This window comes from Lobosporangium transversale, assembly GCF_002105155.1.
Source record: "Lobosporangium transversale strain NRRL 3116 chromosome Unknown BCR41scaffold_2, whole genome shotgun sequence".
NCBI lineage: Eukaryota > Fungi > Mortierellomycota > Mortierellomycetes > Mortierellales > Mortierellaceae > Lobosporangium > Lobosporangium transversale.
This window is the reverse complement of record NW_019028980.1, coordinates 409,416-424,337: the sequence shown is the minus strand read 5'-3', so window position 1 is coordinate 424,337 and position 14,922 is coordinate 409,416. Positions and strand designations below refer to the sequence as shown.

The 14,922-nt window shown below is 44.1% G+C and overlaps 1 protein-coding gene across 1 annotated transcript; it reads left to right on the top strand.

Moving 5' to 3' along the window:
* The first annotated feature begins 922 nt into the window (after positions 1-922).
* On the top strand, positions 923-4,699 carry BCR41DRAFT_344815 (armadillo-type protein). The gene is made up of 10 exons (XM_022022598.1): positions 923-1,224; positions 1,707-1,792; positions 1,938-2,098; positions 2,195-2,483; positions 2,580-2,664; positions 2,779-2,909; positions 3,011-3,153; positions 3,258-3,476; positions 3,581-4,009; positions 4,170-4,699. The coding sequence occupies exons 1-10, from the start codon at positions 1,070-1,072 to the stop codon at positions 4,620-4,622; spliced, it is 2,151 nt and encodes a 716-aa protein (XP_021885881.1). The 5' UTR covers positions 923-1,069; the 3' UTR covers positions 4,623-4,699.
* Positions 4,700-14,922: the final 10,223 nt, after the last annotated feature.

The window sequence follows — 14,922 nt, the reverse complement described above, 5'->3', positions numbered from 1 at the left end:
TCTCCTTACAAATGTGTTCCTAGATTGGCAGCCTTGTAGATCTAACATGGCTATCCTTTTTTTTTTGACTGCGACAATTTAGTTGTGAATAAGGTCGAGGGAAAAAAAGAATAAATACCATTGACATTGCACTCGTTTTTAACAAGGAAAAGAAGGAAAAGTATATATATACTATATGATGGATAAGGAGAATAAAGTTCGCAGTAAATGGCATCTTATGGCATCTTATGGTTGAAGCAAAAATAGCGAAAATAAAGCTGTGTTCTGTGAAGAAAGGAAAGAAAGAGATCATAACCATCAACGTCATAACAAGGGCAAACCTTTTGGAACGAAAGTCTCCTTGGTCTTATAAACACAAACTGATCTGGAATTGCTTCGTCAACAGCTCGAAGCCATGAACATGAATATGAACATAAGGATGGAAAGAGTAGCATTACGAACACAATCCGTGGCAGATGGATGGTCTAGCGATAACAAGGATGGATAGCAGGATAAGTTGTCTTAATCGACTGTGCCACAATTGACCTACACGTCTTTATGCATTGTGGATCTCAAAGAATATAGAATCAGCATATAGGGACGTCGTAATCTTTTCTCTTGTTCGTCGTTATTTCCTTTTGCCCATCCCTTTCTCCTCCTTTTTTTTTCTTTGATGTGGTGTGTTACATTATTTATTGTAACACATGTCCCAAGATTCCAGCCATCCACACCATGTCCATTTCTAATTTCTAAAATAACCAGCCACTCACTCCCCACCCCTCATCTCTTTCTTTTTTAATTATGCCCCAAGCTCACCTTACTACCTTCTCAACTCTCAACTGTGACTTTTGTACTGCACACACTTGAACTCAGCTTAAACATTCTTCTTAATATCTGTTCCACTTTTACTTCCTTCCCTTCCTTCCTCCTCTCCTTCTCTCTATCTCTTTTCTATCTCTCTCTTTTTTTTTTTCTTTTTTCTTTTTCTATTCTTCTTCTTCCTTCTTCCTTTCTCCCAGGTATCGTCACGATTGCAGAAAACAATCGGTATACACTCTCCATCATATACACCATATACACCATACACACCATGACTCTCACTCCACATGAAGTCGCTGTTTCCCAGTTGGAAGCAGGACAGGCAGTCACCATTGAGCGCATAAGGTCGCTTCGATTTATCAAGAATAACATCATTGGCAACAAGACGAAAAAGGATCTTTATATTCAACTCGGTATTGTTTCAAGGTATTGTTTTATTACTGCACACTATCAGAGGAATAGAGGGGCAAAGAGAACAGACTGTCAACCAGTTCTACACCTTGTTCATGCTGATGTAAATGTCGGTACAGATTGTCGATAGCATAAAAATGTAAAAAAAAGAAAAAGAAAAAGAAAACAACCCATGACATTGCACTTTGTCAATGCCATGCACAATACGTCCGTGCCTTGTGTGATTTCACACTATACAACCACACCACAAGTCAAGCAATCGACATTCTCATCAGACAAGGAATTGAGCCTATGGGATTCGCAAACATGGACATGGCTCGTGCTCCAACATTATTATTATTATTATTTTACCTCCATTCGTGGCCTTCCCCTTCTTCTTTTGCCTCCCCTGAGGCAGTCGTTTCGCATTCTCTCTCCTGATTTTTAAATGTGTGCTAACACAATAACATTCTCCTCTCCCTTACTGCTATTGGAATTGTGTCGCCTGTCGAATGTAGGTTAAAGGACATCGTTACTACTAGGGACGAAAAGGATCCACAATTAAAAACACAGGCAGTCATCGTGCTAGGAAGTTTTGCCTTTGGTAATTATTTGCGTACTAGAACTTTCAAAAGAGAAGTCGGTCACAAAAAAAAAAAAAAAGGAAAGGAAGAAAAAAAATCAATTGGACTGGGACTGGATTAAACTGGATTCCTACTGAACAACAGACTGATCACCAACTTCTCTAGGCGATGAAGCCAACATCCTTGCTTTGACAAATTCGGGCGTTATCGGACCATTACTTGATTGTCTCAACCCCGCTGGAGACCCTAAACTGATCGAAGCTGCTGCACGTACACTTAATGCAATCTATGCCTCACCAAAAGTGTCGAGGCAGGAGCTATTTATGGTAACAACTCATACTCCTTTTATTTTTGTGGTGGCTGAACCAGTTTTATTTTGGATTGTAAGAAAGGATATTGACCCAACGCTCTTTATGACGCAGGGTAACCACTTGAACGTATTAGTACAATTACTTGATACCTATAGCACCAGTTATAGATCGAATCAAGAGGTTATTATGCTTCATACAGCAGAATTGGTTGCTTCTATATTTGCAAGATGCTGTGAGACGACTGATCAGCAGATACAGATCGCTGCCAGTGGAGCCATCCCTCTACTGATGCGATTGCTGGTCAGTGGTATCTCCAAGAGTCAGGAGGCAGCTCTTGGTGCCCTCGCAGCGTTAGTCAAGGATAACTCTGAATTAGCTCATCATATCGCTAATATGAGATGTAAGTCTGCAACAAAGTTAATGTCCTGCATCATCCATTTCAATAAATGTGTTCTAACAAATCTCTCAATTTCTGCCTATCCTTCTTTATAAATAGTGGAGACAGGCGAGCGACCTGCGCCATACATTCTCCGACTTGCTTGTGATAAATCGCCAACAATGCGACTTGCAGCGGTCACTTGGTATGACGGTATCTGGATCGTTATGTCAAATCATATGCTAGCGCTCCAGCAATTGTAGTTTCTCTTTGATCCCCAGCTGACAGACATTGCTTAAACTTATTACGCCACCTTTAGCTTAACATATATGAACAGAGCAGGCGTAATTCAAGAGCACAATAGCGACATCATGTTAACTGTACTTCCTGTACTCGTCAAGATGTTGCAATTGGATGGCATTGTTCAAGAGACTGCACCAAAAGTACTAGGTATGATTGAACACGACAACTCCGTTTTGAATGTCCATCCGTTAATTGTTAAAGCATTGATGCTTAAGGCTAATAAGACCTATCTCATATTATCTTTATAGCATATTTGGTCTGGGAGAGTGAAAGCATGCAAAAAGCCGTATGTGATATGGAGGCCATCCCCAAGTTGGCATCTATTATCAGTCACATGGGCGAAGAGGATAATGTGTATGGTATCGTCGGCCAAAAGGACAAACTCAAAGAGGTATGTACATACTAATAATCTGGGCCATCTTGGTTTCAATTTCAGAATGATGCTCTGAGCTCGTTCTTTCTCTTTTTTATTAATACAATAATATTCTTTACCAGAACTCACTGCTAGCGCTGGCGGCTATTAGCCAGATCAAAGAATATTGTAGACGGCAGGTTATTGAGGCCAAGGTACTCCCGCATATTGTTACTGCCATGTCACATCCCTCTGTTGGTGTTCGTGCAGCAGCTTGCCAGTGCACTCGCAGTCTATCAAGGAGTGTTGGTAGCCTGCGGACAAGTCTAGTTGATGCCGGCATTGAGGCTCCTTTGTTCCAGGTAAAATACGGAGGATAACTTTAAATGTTGTCGATTCACTGCTATGATATGGCATGGACCCATGATATCCTTTCTCATTCTCCCGCATACATATCCATTTATAGTTGTTAAGCGATTCTGACCCTGGCGTCCTTAGTTCTGCAACAGCAACTCTATGTAATATTGTTCTCGACGTTTCACCTATGAAGAAGAGTCTGATGGAACGCGGGGTAGTCGCAAAGTTTGTGCAGATGATTGGCTATGGTGACAACATTGTCCGCTTACACGCTGTATGGGCCATCAAAAATCTAGTCTATGAGGCTGATTCGGAGGTAAAAGAGACAGTCATGCGCCAACTTGGGTTTCACAGTCTAGCAGCATTATTGAATGATGCAGAGTTGGATATTCAGGAGCAAGCCTTGAATCTTGTCAGAAACTTAGCTTGCAAGAGGAATCAAGACATTGATCTGGTCTTTAATGGCCTTGGACCTGGTCAGTTACTTAGTATTATCGAGGATAAATTAACTTGGGATGACATTCGGATGCTCGATCATGTAAGTGTTTTCTCTTTGTAATGCTTAAACTCGTATGGAGAATATCGATTTCCACATCCCCCCCTCCCATCCTTTTTTCTTTTATTGCATTAAAAGAATCCGCGCTAAAGAAGAAAAAAAAAACCCCTGCTTTCCTTCTGTTTCCTACCTTGATACTTAGGCTCTCTATGTCTTGGTCAACATCGCTACAGGGACTGAGTATCACAGGCAGAGTATCATGAAACGGTCAGGTATTCTCCGATCTGTGCTTGGATTAATGTCGCATGAAGCTGCCTCCATCCGTGTTGCTGCTATTTGGGTTATCATCAATTTGACATGGTCGGAGGAGGATGTGGCTCACGGAGTGCATGAGCGAGTGGCCATACTGAGGAGTATGGGTGTGGAGGACCGATTGCATTCCCTGGTTACAGATTCTGTACCAGATGTCCGCGAACGTGTCAAGACTGCGCTTCAGCACTTTGTGCAGGACCACCAGCAGTACGGACATAGCGGCAGTCCGAGTGTGCGACATGTTGGTCAGGACGCGTACACATCGAATGAGGCGCTTGGGGACTCAAGGATGGACACTAATACTACTGTATCCGGCACCGGCACCTCGAGTCATATCGCATGAGCCGAACAGCCGGCGGAGGACCCTCATTACCAAACAAACCAATAACTGTAACGACCTTAACAATAATATCAAGAAAAAAAAAAAAAATAGAATTAAAGCTGGCTACCTTGCTTGATACCCATTTATTTTGTTAGAATCTGTGCTTGATATACCTGACCTGGTTCCTGCCCATATTTTCTAACCCTCCTTCATACAGTCTTCAGCGGAACACTAACTTGTATCAATGTTCATCTCCCAAAGTAAATTTTTTTATGTTTTTTGATAACGAAGTAAAATCGTTTCGTAGGGTTAAAAGCTGCAAATAAAGCCATTATCTTCTATACATATAATTATATATATTTTATAACGAGGGCCCACGAGGTCATGTAGGATTTATTTATATGAGTTTATCTTTTTTTTTTTTTTTTTTTTTTTGATAACAAGGACCCACGAGGTCATGTAGGATTTATTTAGATGTTAGCTCTATAAATGGGTTGCCCCATTACTGGGGTCGCAAATAAAGCGGTATCCAATAATCGACCGAAGCCGCATCGTCATACTGCCACAGTACTACATCCTGTTCATAAACCACGTCAGCATTGAGTAGACTTCCTTGGTCCCAGAGGACCTGTGGCACGGCTCTACTCCCTACTTGGCCTGTTGTGCGCGAAGGTCATCCTTTAGCCACTGTCCTCAATCATCAAAAATTTACAGCTTTCCAGACGCTCCATAATCGCCAATTCCACCTGCTGCCGGTAGCTTGCCGCCACTCGCCGGTCTGCCTCAGTCCTGATCGCCTTCACATCTGCTGTTCGTCGCTGTCCCTGGTGAGAGCCAAAGAATTCACCTCTGCTACGTCTGTGCCTCCCAACACAGTTGCGTCCCCTGGCGCGTTTGCTCACAGAGGTGATACCATTGTCTCTTTCCCAGTTGACGGTGACTTTGCAGCGTCTGTTCCAGATTTCAGTCCTGCCGAGTTCCTCGATTGACTTGACAAAGCGGCAAACAATGTACCTTGAGATCGATGCTGTGGTTCTGAAGATCGTCTTCCATTTTTGTATCAGTTCCTTCGGCACCAAACCGTGGTACAAGTCTTGGACAGTCCAGTGGGCATCCTCACCCTCGTTCCTCCGTCCCATATCCACATCTTCCTCACCAAACAGAGTGCTTGCATGTCGAATCTCTCTGACGCCCTTGAACATCGCTTCCAAAGAGCCCCAAATCACGTTGTCGGGGGACCCACGAGCCATTCAAATGGACACTTTACAATTTTTTTTTTTTTTTTTTTTTTTGATAACAAGGACCCTCAGGGTCATGGGATTTATTTTCTACACTCTATGAACAAAATGCTCCAGAAACTATAGTCAATAAACAGCTATTACTGCACAAACGACAAGAGCCGCTGTATCCATGATTTCATAAACCCTGACCGCCGTGGTTGGTACTCAAAGTCCACCTTTCCGACGTGGCCTGTTGCGCAACGCGACAAATTATCCGCTATCCATAGTCATCAAAAACTTCATTCCACCTAGCCGCTCCATCACGTCCAGTTTGGTTTTCCCAAGGTAACTGTCCCGGACTCGGTCATCCGCGATCTTGTAGATCTCTTTTACATTCAGCTTCTGTCTTTGTCTGAGGGAAGGGACAAGGAAATCATTGCTACTACGTCTGTGCTCCCCAACACAGTTGCGTCCTCTAGCGCGTTTGCTCATAGCAGTGATTCCACGAGCCTTTTCCCATTCAACGGTGACTTTACACCGTTTGTTCCAGATTTCTGTACGACCGAATTCCTCTATGGCCTTGACGAAGCGCCCTGCCATATATGTAGCTATCCTTGTTGTTGTCTTGAAGCCAACTTTCCAACTCTGAGCAATGGACTTGGGCGTAAGTCCATGGTAAATGTCCTGCACAGACCAATCTGGTGTGTGCTCTCTCTCTTCCTCATCATCGCCGTTCCTATCACCATGGCGTCGTACTTCTCGCACACCATCGATATGCATCTCCAGAGTTTCCCAAATGTAGTCCTCCTCTGCCGCAGTAAAAGTTGGCTCTTTTGTCCTTGGTGGGTCTACACCTCTCTCTCTGGCCCTTTGTGCTTGCTCCTGCACTGCTTTCAACTCTTTCCTCCATGTCCTCTCCCCTATCACATTCACATTTTGGATTATCTCCTTCCACTTCTCGGCCTGAGTCTCCATCGTCCTTGGACATCTCCAGATGTGCGATGTGTCTTCATCCTCTGTCCCACACACTCTGCAGTTGCCGTCTTCATAAAGGTCTGGCCTCCAGTGTCTCATATATGACTGTGTAGGCAACATTCCATGGAGTTGCTTGATCCTGTGCGCTCGCTTTTGGCAGTCCGCTGGGCTGGTGAAGAGTCCTTTCGGTAGGTTGCTATCATGAACAATGTTCATAGTAGCTCGCCAATCAATTTTTGTCCAATCCTTAACATGCTCCTGCGTCCTGTTCTGAGCGATCCACGTGTGATGTGTACGAGTTGTTGACTGTAACTTAAGGATCTGCCTTAAGTCATCTTCCGCTGGTACACCGTTGAACTTTGCATGGCAGTACATGTCATTATGCTCCGTTATGTTGATATCCCATAGCTCGCCATAATGTCCATGTTTTGCTGCTTCGTCCGCTTCTTCGTTCCCTCTGTTGCCGACATGTCCTTTGACCCACTCGACCGTGACTTCCGATCCTTGTTGAATAAATGCGTTGTGTATAGCTGCCCACCATACTGCATACGGTGATCTAATACGTTGTCGCAACGTGCTATCCACTCTGCCTCGGACCAATGCTCGGAATTGAGTCACAACTGCGCTGTTATCAAGTCGGATTGTCATAGGTCTGTTTCGTGGGCTGATAAGTATTCCTGCCAACAAACCAGCTAGCTCTGCCTTTGTCGAGGATGCGTTGCCTGCTACTCTACCAGATAGCGCAGTGTAAAACTCACCCTCTTGTGTCTGGACTACCACACCAAATGCCATACTTACTCTTTCAGTGCCAATATCTTTGAGAGATCCATCCGTATAAATGACATTACCCGGCTGGGTATTGTACCGTTCCCTTTGGCGTTGGATTTTCTCCTCGGTATTGGCACTAATGATAACTCCATTTGTGTCCCTGGCTAGGCCTCTGTTGACTTCAGGGATCACTTTTAGGCACGGTGTCTCGTTGGAATCCAGGTCGACTTTTGCTCTCCTTAGCAGAGCTTGCTCGCTCAGACCCTCATATCTCCTTGTGTTCTGGGTCCGGCGTCTCCTCGCTTCTTCGCGGGCTCGCATGCGTTCACCATGCCTTCGCTCTCGGTCCTGGTGGCGTTCTGCTCTTCTGACTATGGCATCTAACTTTGCTCTTTGTCGCCTAAGATTATGTTCTCTGGTTGCTCTGCGCGCCTCTTTCATAACAGCTTCTCGTCTCTTTTTCCGCTCCTTCTGTTGATCTAGAATCCACTTAATTCCAATTGGTGGCTCAACAGCTTGATTAGCCGGTGATACTGTCAAAGTTCTGTTCGCTGCCTCATCCTTTATGAATTGGTTGAGTGCACGAATCGCTTCTCGATCTTCGTCTTCTGTATCCCCGTCTACCGAGCTGACATAACTACTGTCGCTGTTGCTGTCATCATCACTGACGTCTAAGAGTGCCAGTTTCCTCCTGCTCCATCCTCTTGCATGCCTACCCACATAATCGTTGTCGAAGCAAAAGTTTTGAAGTTGGTTGAACCAGAATGGCGAAACTTTAGGCCCTCCGTAACGGGTCCTGAATGCGTGCCATGAGATCATGTCCTCCTTATCATCCGTAAGTATTTGATCCACAAAGTATACCATACGCTTGGTGAGCGCCTTCCATACGTGTGGTAATTCTCCGTTTAGCCATTTCCATGTCGAGAGAGCGTTGTGTGGGAGACCAAATTCGGCTGCGATCGATAGGTCGAAAGTAATGTTACGATTCTTCATTTCTTCACAAACATTCGATATAAAGTTGTGGCGATACTTTTTGACACGATGTGGCTCCAAAGTTGGCGAGACTTCCATCTTATTCCTGTGCTGCAGCATCAGTACTCGTGTCCGACATATCCGTCCCATTACATTGCTGTCATTAAGTCGAAGCGCCAGGGTAGATATTTGTTCTTCCGCTTGAGCGTTCGCCAAGTCTTTGATGGCATACAATCTATTGTGGTTCATAATGCTGTTTGGCGTAGTTGATGGCATACGTGCTTTCCGCTTACACAGTGACATATACTTACCAGTCATCTTCTGTAGGAACGTTGGTGGCAACATTTGGGCCGAAATCCTATACAGCACCTTTGGGATGAGCACATTATTGACAATATACGTTGTCTGCCGATCTGTCAGGGCTTTGGACCGGAGAATGTTACAGGTCGTTTCTATTTCCTGCTCCACTATTTGCTGTGTTGCTGTTGGATTTCCTGTTGCTGTGACCCAAACACCAAGAATCCGTACCGATTCATTCTTTTCCACTGGTCGGATCTCTTCTGTAGGTGTCCCAAATTTCAGCGTGCTCCTCCTATCCTGCTTGCTGTTGATACAGATGACCTGCGTTTTCTTGGCGTTCACTTCCACCCCGTTAAGAATGAAGAATGTCGTTGCAATGTCAAGTATCTCCTGCATATGCGCTTTGGAGTCCGATATCCATGTAGTATCATCCACGAAAGCAAGGCCAGCAACTGATGGTGTCCCTCTTGGTCCCTCTAGACTATATCCAGTGCTACTGTCTATAATTTCACACAGGAGTGCATCATATGCTATTCTCCATAAAAGCGGACATTCCACTCCACCTTGATCCAAACCGCACTCTGGATGATACTCGTCAGTTGGTCCGTATTCAGTAATCACCCTGTTCACTTTGGAAATGGCGATGTTTTCACATAGGCGTATGAACTGTTCAGGGACCTGGAGCCGTCTTAGTCCGCGAGAAAGCATCCCATCGGGGGCGCAGTTGACAGAGTCGAAACACCGTTTCATGTCTTGGAACACAATCCACTGTTCTTTCTTGAACTCTCTTGCGTCTTCCATTGCCGCTTGCAGGATATGGATCGGATCCTTAGTGGTAGTACCTTTAAGAACAGAGAAGTTTGGTCCTCGTAGAATATCGTGCCTGGCCATGATCGCGCTTAACCTATTTGTTATTACTGCAAACATTATTTTCCGTGCGTGCTCCAACAAAGCTATCGGCCTTACCTCTGCCATGTTTCCTGACCATTCTGGAGCTTTTGGTATGCAATAGAGGAGCCCCGTCTTCCAATCCTTGGGGACGTCTTCTTGCACGATAGTGGCACTTATGATTTGGAAGAGGATAAAGAGCCCCTGCGGTCCTTGGTGTTGGATCATTTCGTTCGTAATTGTTACGTCCTGAGGCTAGGGAGTGTACCCAAATGGAGCACTCCCCTTTTTATTCATAGATCAGAGCAATTAGTGACGGCTATGTTGGAGCCTATATAAGGCTCCGACCTAGCTAAAATAATAAACAACTTTTGATCTCCTTGACTTCCGATTTACCATAAAACATATCATTTTTTCAAGGATCTACATAGAGTTACATCCATCCATTTTATCAATCCATCCAACCATTTTTTTTTTTCCATAATTTCAATCCCTTTATTTCAATCATGTCTAATATTAATAAAGTACCAATTAACGAAGATGTTGATATGGAAATCTCTTCACCAGAGAATGGCTCAGGCTTGACACCTGTCGAGCAGTTGAACTTATTGGTGGCTAGCCTGGTCGTAGATACGACGGAGAGTGTAGTCGAGTTCGGCAGTGATGCTGTTCCCGATATCGAGAATGTTACGATGCTTCTTCGAAGTTATAGACTTCAGAAGGAGGAGACACTCAGAAAGAAGGCATTGCTGTTCCTTAGGTACAATGATGCCAAATCAAAGTTAAGAAAAATTGACATTGATGAAAAGACACTTACCAAGGCCTTAGGCGATCTCGCTCAACAGAAGGCAGACATCTTGAAGGTCTTAGTAAGACAAACTGAAGACTTGAATAGTTCTATTGAACATATGGAGGAGGTCAGAAATGGCTTATCTTCAAGCGAGGACGTTTCGATTGATAGATCGAGTGTGTCTGAAGCAGATAGTCACCGTATAACGGTGAAATGGGATCCTGCTAATCCCGAACATGACGCACTTCATCGAATCTTCAAAGAAGAGAACATTCCTTTGATGGAAGATTCAGAAGAGGTAGACTATACCAAGGTCAAGAAGAAAACGTTTGCGGATGCGCCTATGCTTGATTTAGACGTGTCCAAGGTTCCCGGCAAGAATATGGTCAAGGAAATAGCAATCAGGGTTGTCACTTTCCGTGATGACTTTGAGAGGATATTCCGTCGTAACCTTTCTGATGTTCTTTTCGACAAACTAGCATGGGATTACTTATCCCTCTGCGTTTCCAAAGTGTCCGGCCTGGCGCGAGACTATGACGATCTCATCAAGAAAGTGCCTCTTCAAGACAGGACCTGGTCTCGGGCAGTTACATGCTTGAATAAAGCTCTAAAGTTTGACATTCTAGGGGCTTACATCGCTGATATGGCGCTAGTTATGAGGCCTGAGAAGAATGACACTATTAGGTCGTTCGCGCAACGATTGCTACCACTGGTTGAGGCAGCTGGAATCCCAGATGATGGCTGCTATATGCTCATCAAAGCTTTATGCAATCATCTGTCCGACGTAGGATTTCAGGCTGTCATCAAGGAATTCGGCTCAGTGAAAAGTGTTAGCTCTTTGAAGGAGTTTCTAGAGTTCCTAGAAAAGACACCAGGTGCCTTAGGTGAGAAACGAACCGATGACGCCCATTGGTTTATCCAGAAGTATGGAGGAGACGCTGGAGAACAGTATTTGCGATCCATCAAGTCCAGATCGGAATACACTCCTAGAGAGGTTCCGAGATCTAGTCATAAAAGATCTCGACTTAATGCCAATCCGTCAAGTGATAGAGAAGCCAAGAAGGCTAAACCATTCAAGGTCTGGTGTAAGGGAACGGAGAAGTGTAGGTCGAATCCGTACAAACATGCCCCGGAGGACTGTCGGTATGCTAAGGATCAAGTCAGAGATCATTCTAAGGATAAGCCCAAGGACGTCAAGAGAACTGATGTGCGCAAGCCGCTTGCCTCAGTCAGTGCTTTTAAGAGGATTAGTGATAGTGCGCTCATAAGAGACATAATTCCGAATAAAGAATCCTTCTTTTCCTCGTACTCAATTGTTGAGAAAGCTTGTATCAAGCACCTAGGGGCTTTCAAAGGTCCCGCTCCTGGTGATAATAGAATAGCTGTGCCTATATTTATAAACGGGCAACAATATACAGCATTGTTAGATCCAGGCGCCACAACTTCTTTGCTCAGTAAGGAAGTAGCCATAGAGCAAGGTATTCGCTATGGTCGAGTACCAGGAGAATCTATAGCAATGATAGAAAAAGGGACTAGCACGGATAATGCCATTACTTGTGATAAAGTCCAATTGGTCTGCAACAATAGATCTGGAGAATATCAATTGTCGGTCATGGACATTGAGTATTATGACTTCGTGTTGGGAATGGATCTCTTCGCTAGACTCGGCTTTTCTATCACGGGAATAGCCATGCCGGAGATACGAGAGGAGGAATCCCTATGGGTCCCATATGATGAAAAACCTCAAGTCATTCCGTCACAAACTCCAGAAAGAGAAAACAATGCTGAATTCAAAGCATTGAAAGAAAAGTTCCTGTTAGCACTGGAGCCTTATTTACAGGCGAATGAAGCCATCTCGCCAAATTCATTTTGCAATCTTGATACAATGAAGGTCCAGCTAAAGGTTAAACCCACCTGTATCATCCAGGAAAGATCTCGCCCATTCCATTCGCAAATTGAAAAAGAAGAAGTGGAAAAGACCATCCAGAAGTGGCAAGAAACGGGTGTTATCGTTCCAGCACCTAAGGGGTGTCCGTATAATAACTCCCTGACAATGGCAGCACGCCGTGACCTGGATGGTAATATTCTGAAATATAGAGTATGCCTTGATCCAAGAATGTTGAATCGTCAACTAGAGGATACTGATGTCTTCCCTCTACCATTAATCACTGATATCCAGCAGAGGGTAGCAGGGCATCTGTATTTCACCGCAATTGATCTGTCTCAGGCGTATCATCGCATGCCTGTAGAGAAATCAAGCCAACCACTAACTGCATTTACGTACGGTGGTAAGCAATATATGTTTGCTAGAGCACCTTTTGGTTTAAAACCCCTCACGAGTATCTTCCAAAGAGGAATGTCACAACTCTTAGATGATCTGCACTTTGCTGACAATTATGTGGATGACATTATTGTCTATTCGCACACAGCAGAGGATCATATTCTTCATGTCAGCATTGTCATAGAAAGGCTTACAGCTGCAAAGTTGATAATCAATAGAGAAAAGAGTAAATTCCTTAGTACAGAAGTGCTACTACTGGGGTTCATAATCAACAAAGAAGGACGCAAAATAGATATCAACAAGGTTGCTAATGTGCATTCATGGACACCACCTACCAATAAGAAGATGGTTCAACGCTATTTAGGCCTCTTCAATTATTTTAGGGAGTATATACCCTTGTACAGCTCGCTCACAGCACCTCTAGATGCCCTGCGCAATGCCAAAGGCACTTTTGATCTTAATAAGGAGCAAATGCGAAGCTTTAACAGCATCAGATCGCTTATAGCCCAAGCTCCAGCCTTATCGTTCCCTGATTTTACTCAGCAATTCTTTGTAGCCACAGATGCCTCTAACGTAGGCATAGGAGCTGTCCTATATCAGCTACCGGGTGGCAAGGAAGATGAAACCAAGGTCAACTACATATCCTTTCAAGCCAGAGCATTGCATAAGCATGAGAAAAATTACCCAGCTTACAAGAAGGAACTCTTAGCAATTATTTTTGCACTAATGAAATTTCACCATTACCTTTGGGGAAGAAGATTTACATTATATACTGATCACAGACCTCTGACGTACATTCATGAACAGAAGGAGTTGCCACAAATAATCCTGAATTGGAAGGCCACTCTGCTCAACTATGATTTTGAATGTATTTATCGTCCAGGCCTGCTGAACATTATTCCAGACGCATTATCTCGCGCATTTCCTGAGGAATTGTGGAAGTCTCCTAAAGAAGAACAAGCTACATGTTCTACGAGTCGGCAGATTGCTTCTATGAGGCGAGAACAGAGACTACCGAGAATGTTCAGGCAGCTCCACAGTCATCTGATTCGCAGCAGCTGCCTTCCACTCTACAGGTTATTGATATAACTGCTCCTTACTCTCATCAACTTCAGTTGGAGGATGCTTCTAGAAAAATCATCCAAGATCCTGAAGAAAAGCTTCAGCATCTTCGCCTAGCACACGAATTCGGTCATCCTGGAGGAAATGCCATGGTTACTGCTATCCATGCTAAAGCTTTACTTGGCCTAAATTGAGAGATGATTGTCTCAAATGGGTTAGCCAATGCGGACCATGCCAAAGATTCAACATAGCTAGAAAGGGGTATCATCCTTTAACTGCCATACATGCCAGACTCCCAGGGGAACACATAGCATTCGATTTAGCCTCATTTGAAACCAGTTCCAGGGTAATAACTACGCTTTAGTAGTGGTTGACATCTGCACAAGATTTGTATTCCTGGAGCCTCTGCCTGATAAGGAAGCCATTACGGTGGCCAGCACCCTCTTCAAGCTATTCTGCTCTATTGGATTCCCTAAAATTATCCAAACTGATAATGGCACTGAATTCGTCAATGGAGTGTCACGTCTCATAACGCAAAAGTTGCAAATAGAGCATAGACTCTCCACGCATATCATCCAGCTCGAATGGTGTAGCGGAGAGGTTTGTCCGCACATTTAAGACATCCTCAGAAAACAACTCGAAGGCATACAGATGATTGGGACATCCATCTTCCAATGGTTCAGCTCCAAATGAATACTAGAGTCGCGAGTCTGCATCATTCAACGCCATTCTCATTATTCTATGGACGCTCATTTGCAGGACTAACGGATTTTTCCTCAGCCGAGTCACATCTCCTGTCTGAAGAAGAATTACAGAACAGATTGGAATATCTCACCGCGTTAGTTTTCCCTGCTATCGATGATAAGAGTTCTGACACGCAAAAAAGAATGGTGGAGAAATTCAACAGGACACACAAAATCCTTCAGTTCCCACCTGGAGCGTTTGTCATGGCGAAGGAAGAATTGCCCAATGGTAAATTAGCACCTAAATACCAAGGCCCATACAAAGTAGTGGCTCGTACCGAAAATGGTGCCTACACTCTGCTAGACGCTACCAACCAGAAAT

Bases quoted from the DNA above. Each gene is read 5' to 3' on its own strand.
- BCR41DRAFT_344815 (XM_022022598.1), top strand. From the start codon at position 1,070: ATGACTCTCACTCCACATGAAGTCGCTGTTTCCCAGTTGGAAGCAGGA. The intron at 1,793-1,937 runs GTAATTATTTGC...CAACTTCTCTAG, and splicing joins GCTAGGAAGTTTTGCCTTTG to GCGATGAAGCCAACATCCTT. The intron at 2,484-2,579 runs GTAAGTCTGCAA...CTTTATAAATAG, and splicing joins TCATATCGCTAATATGAGAT to TGGAGACAGGCGAGCGACCT.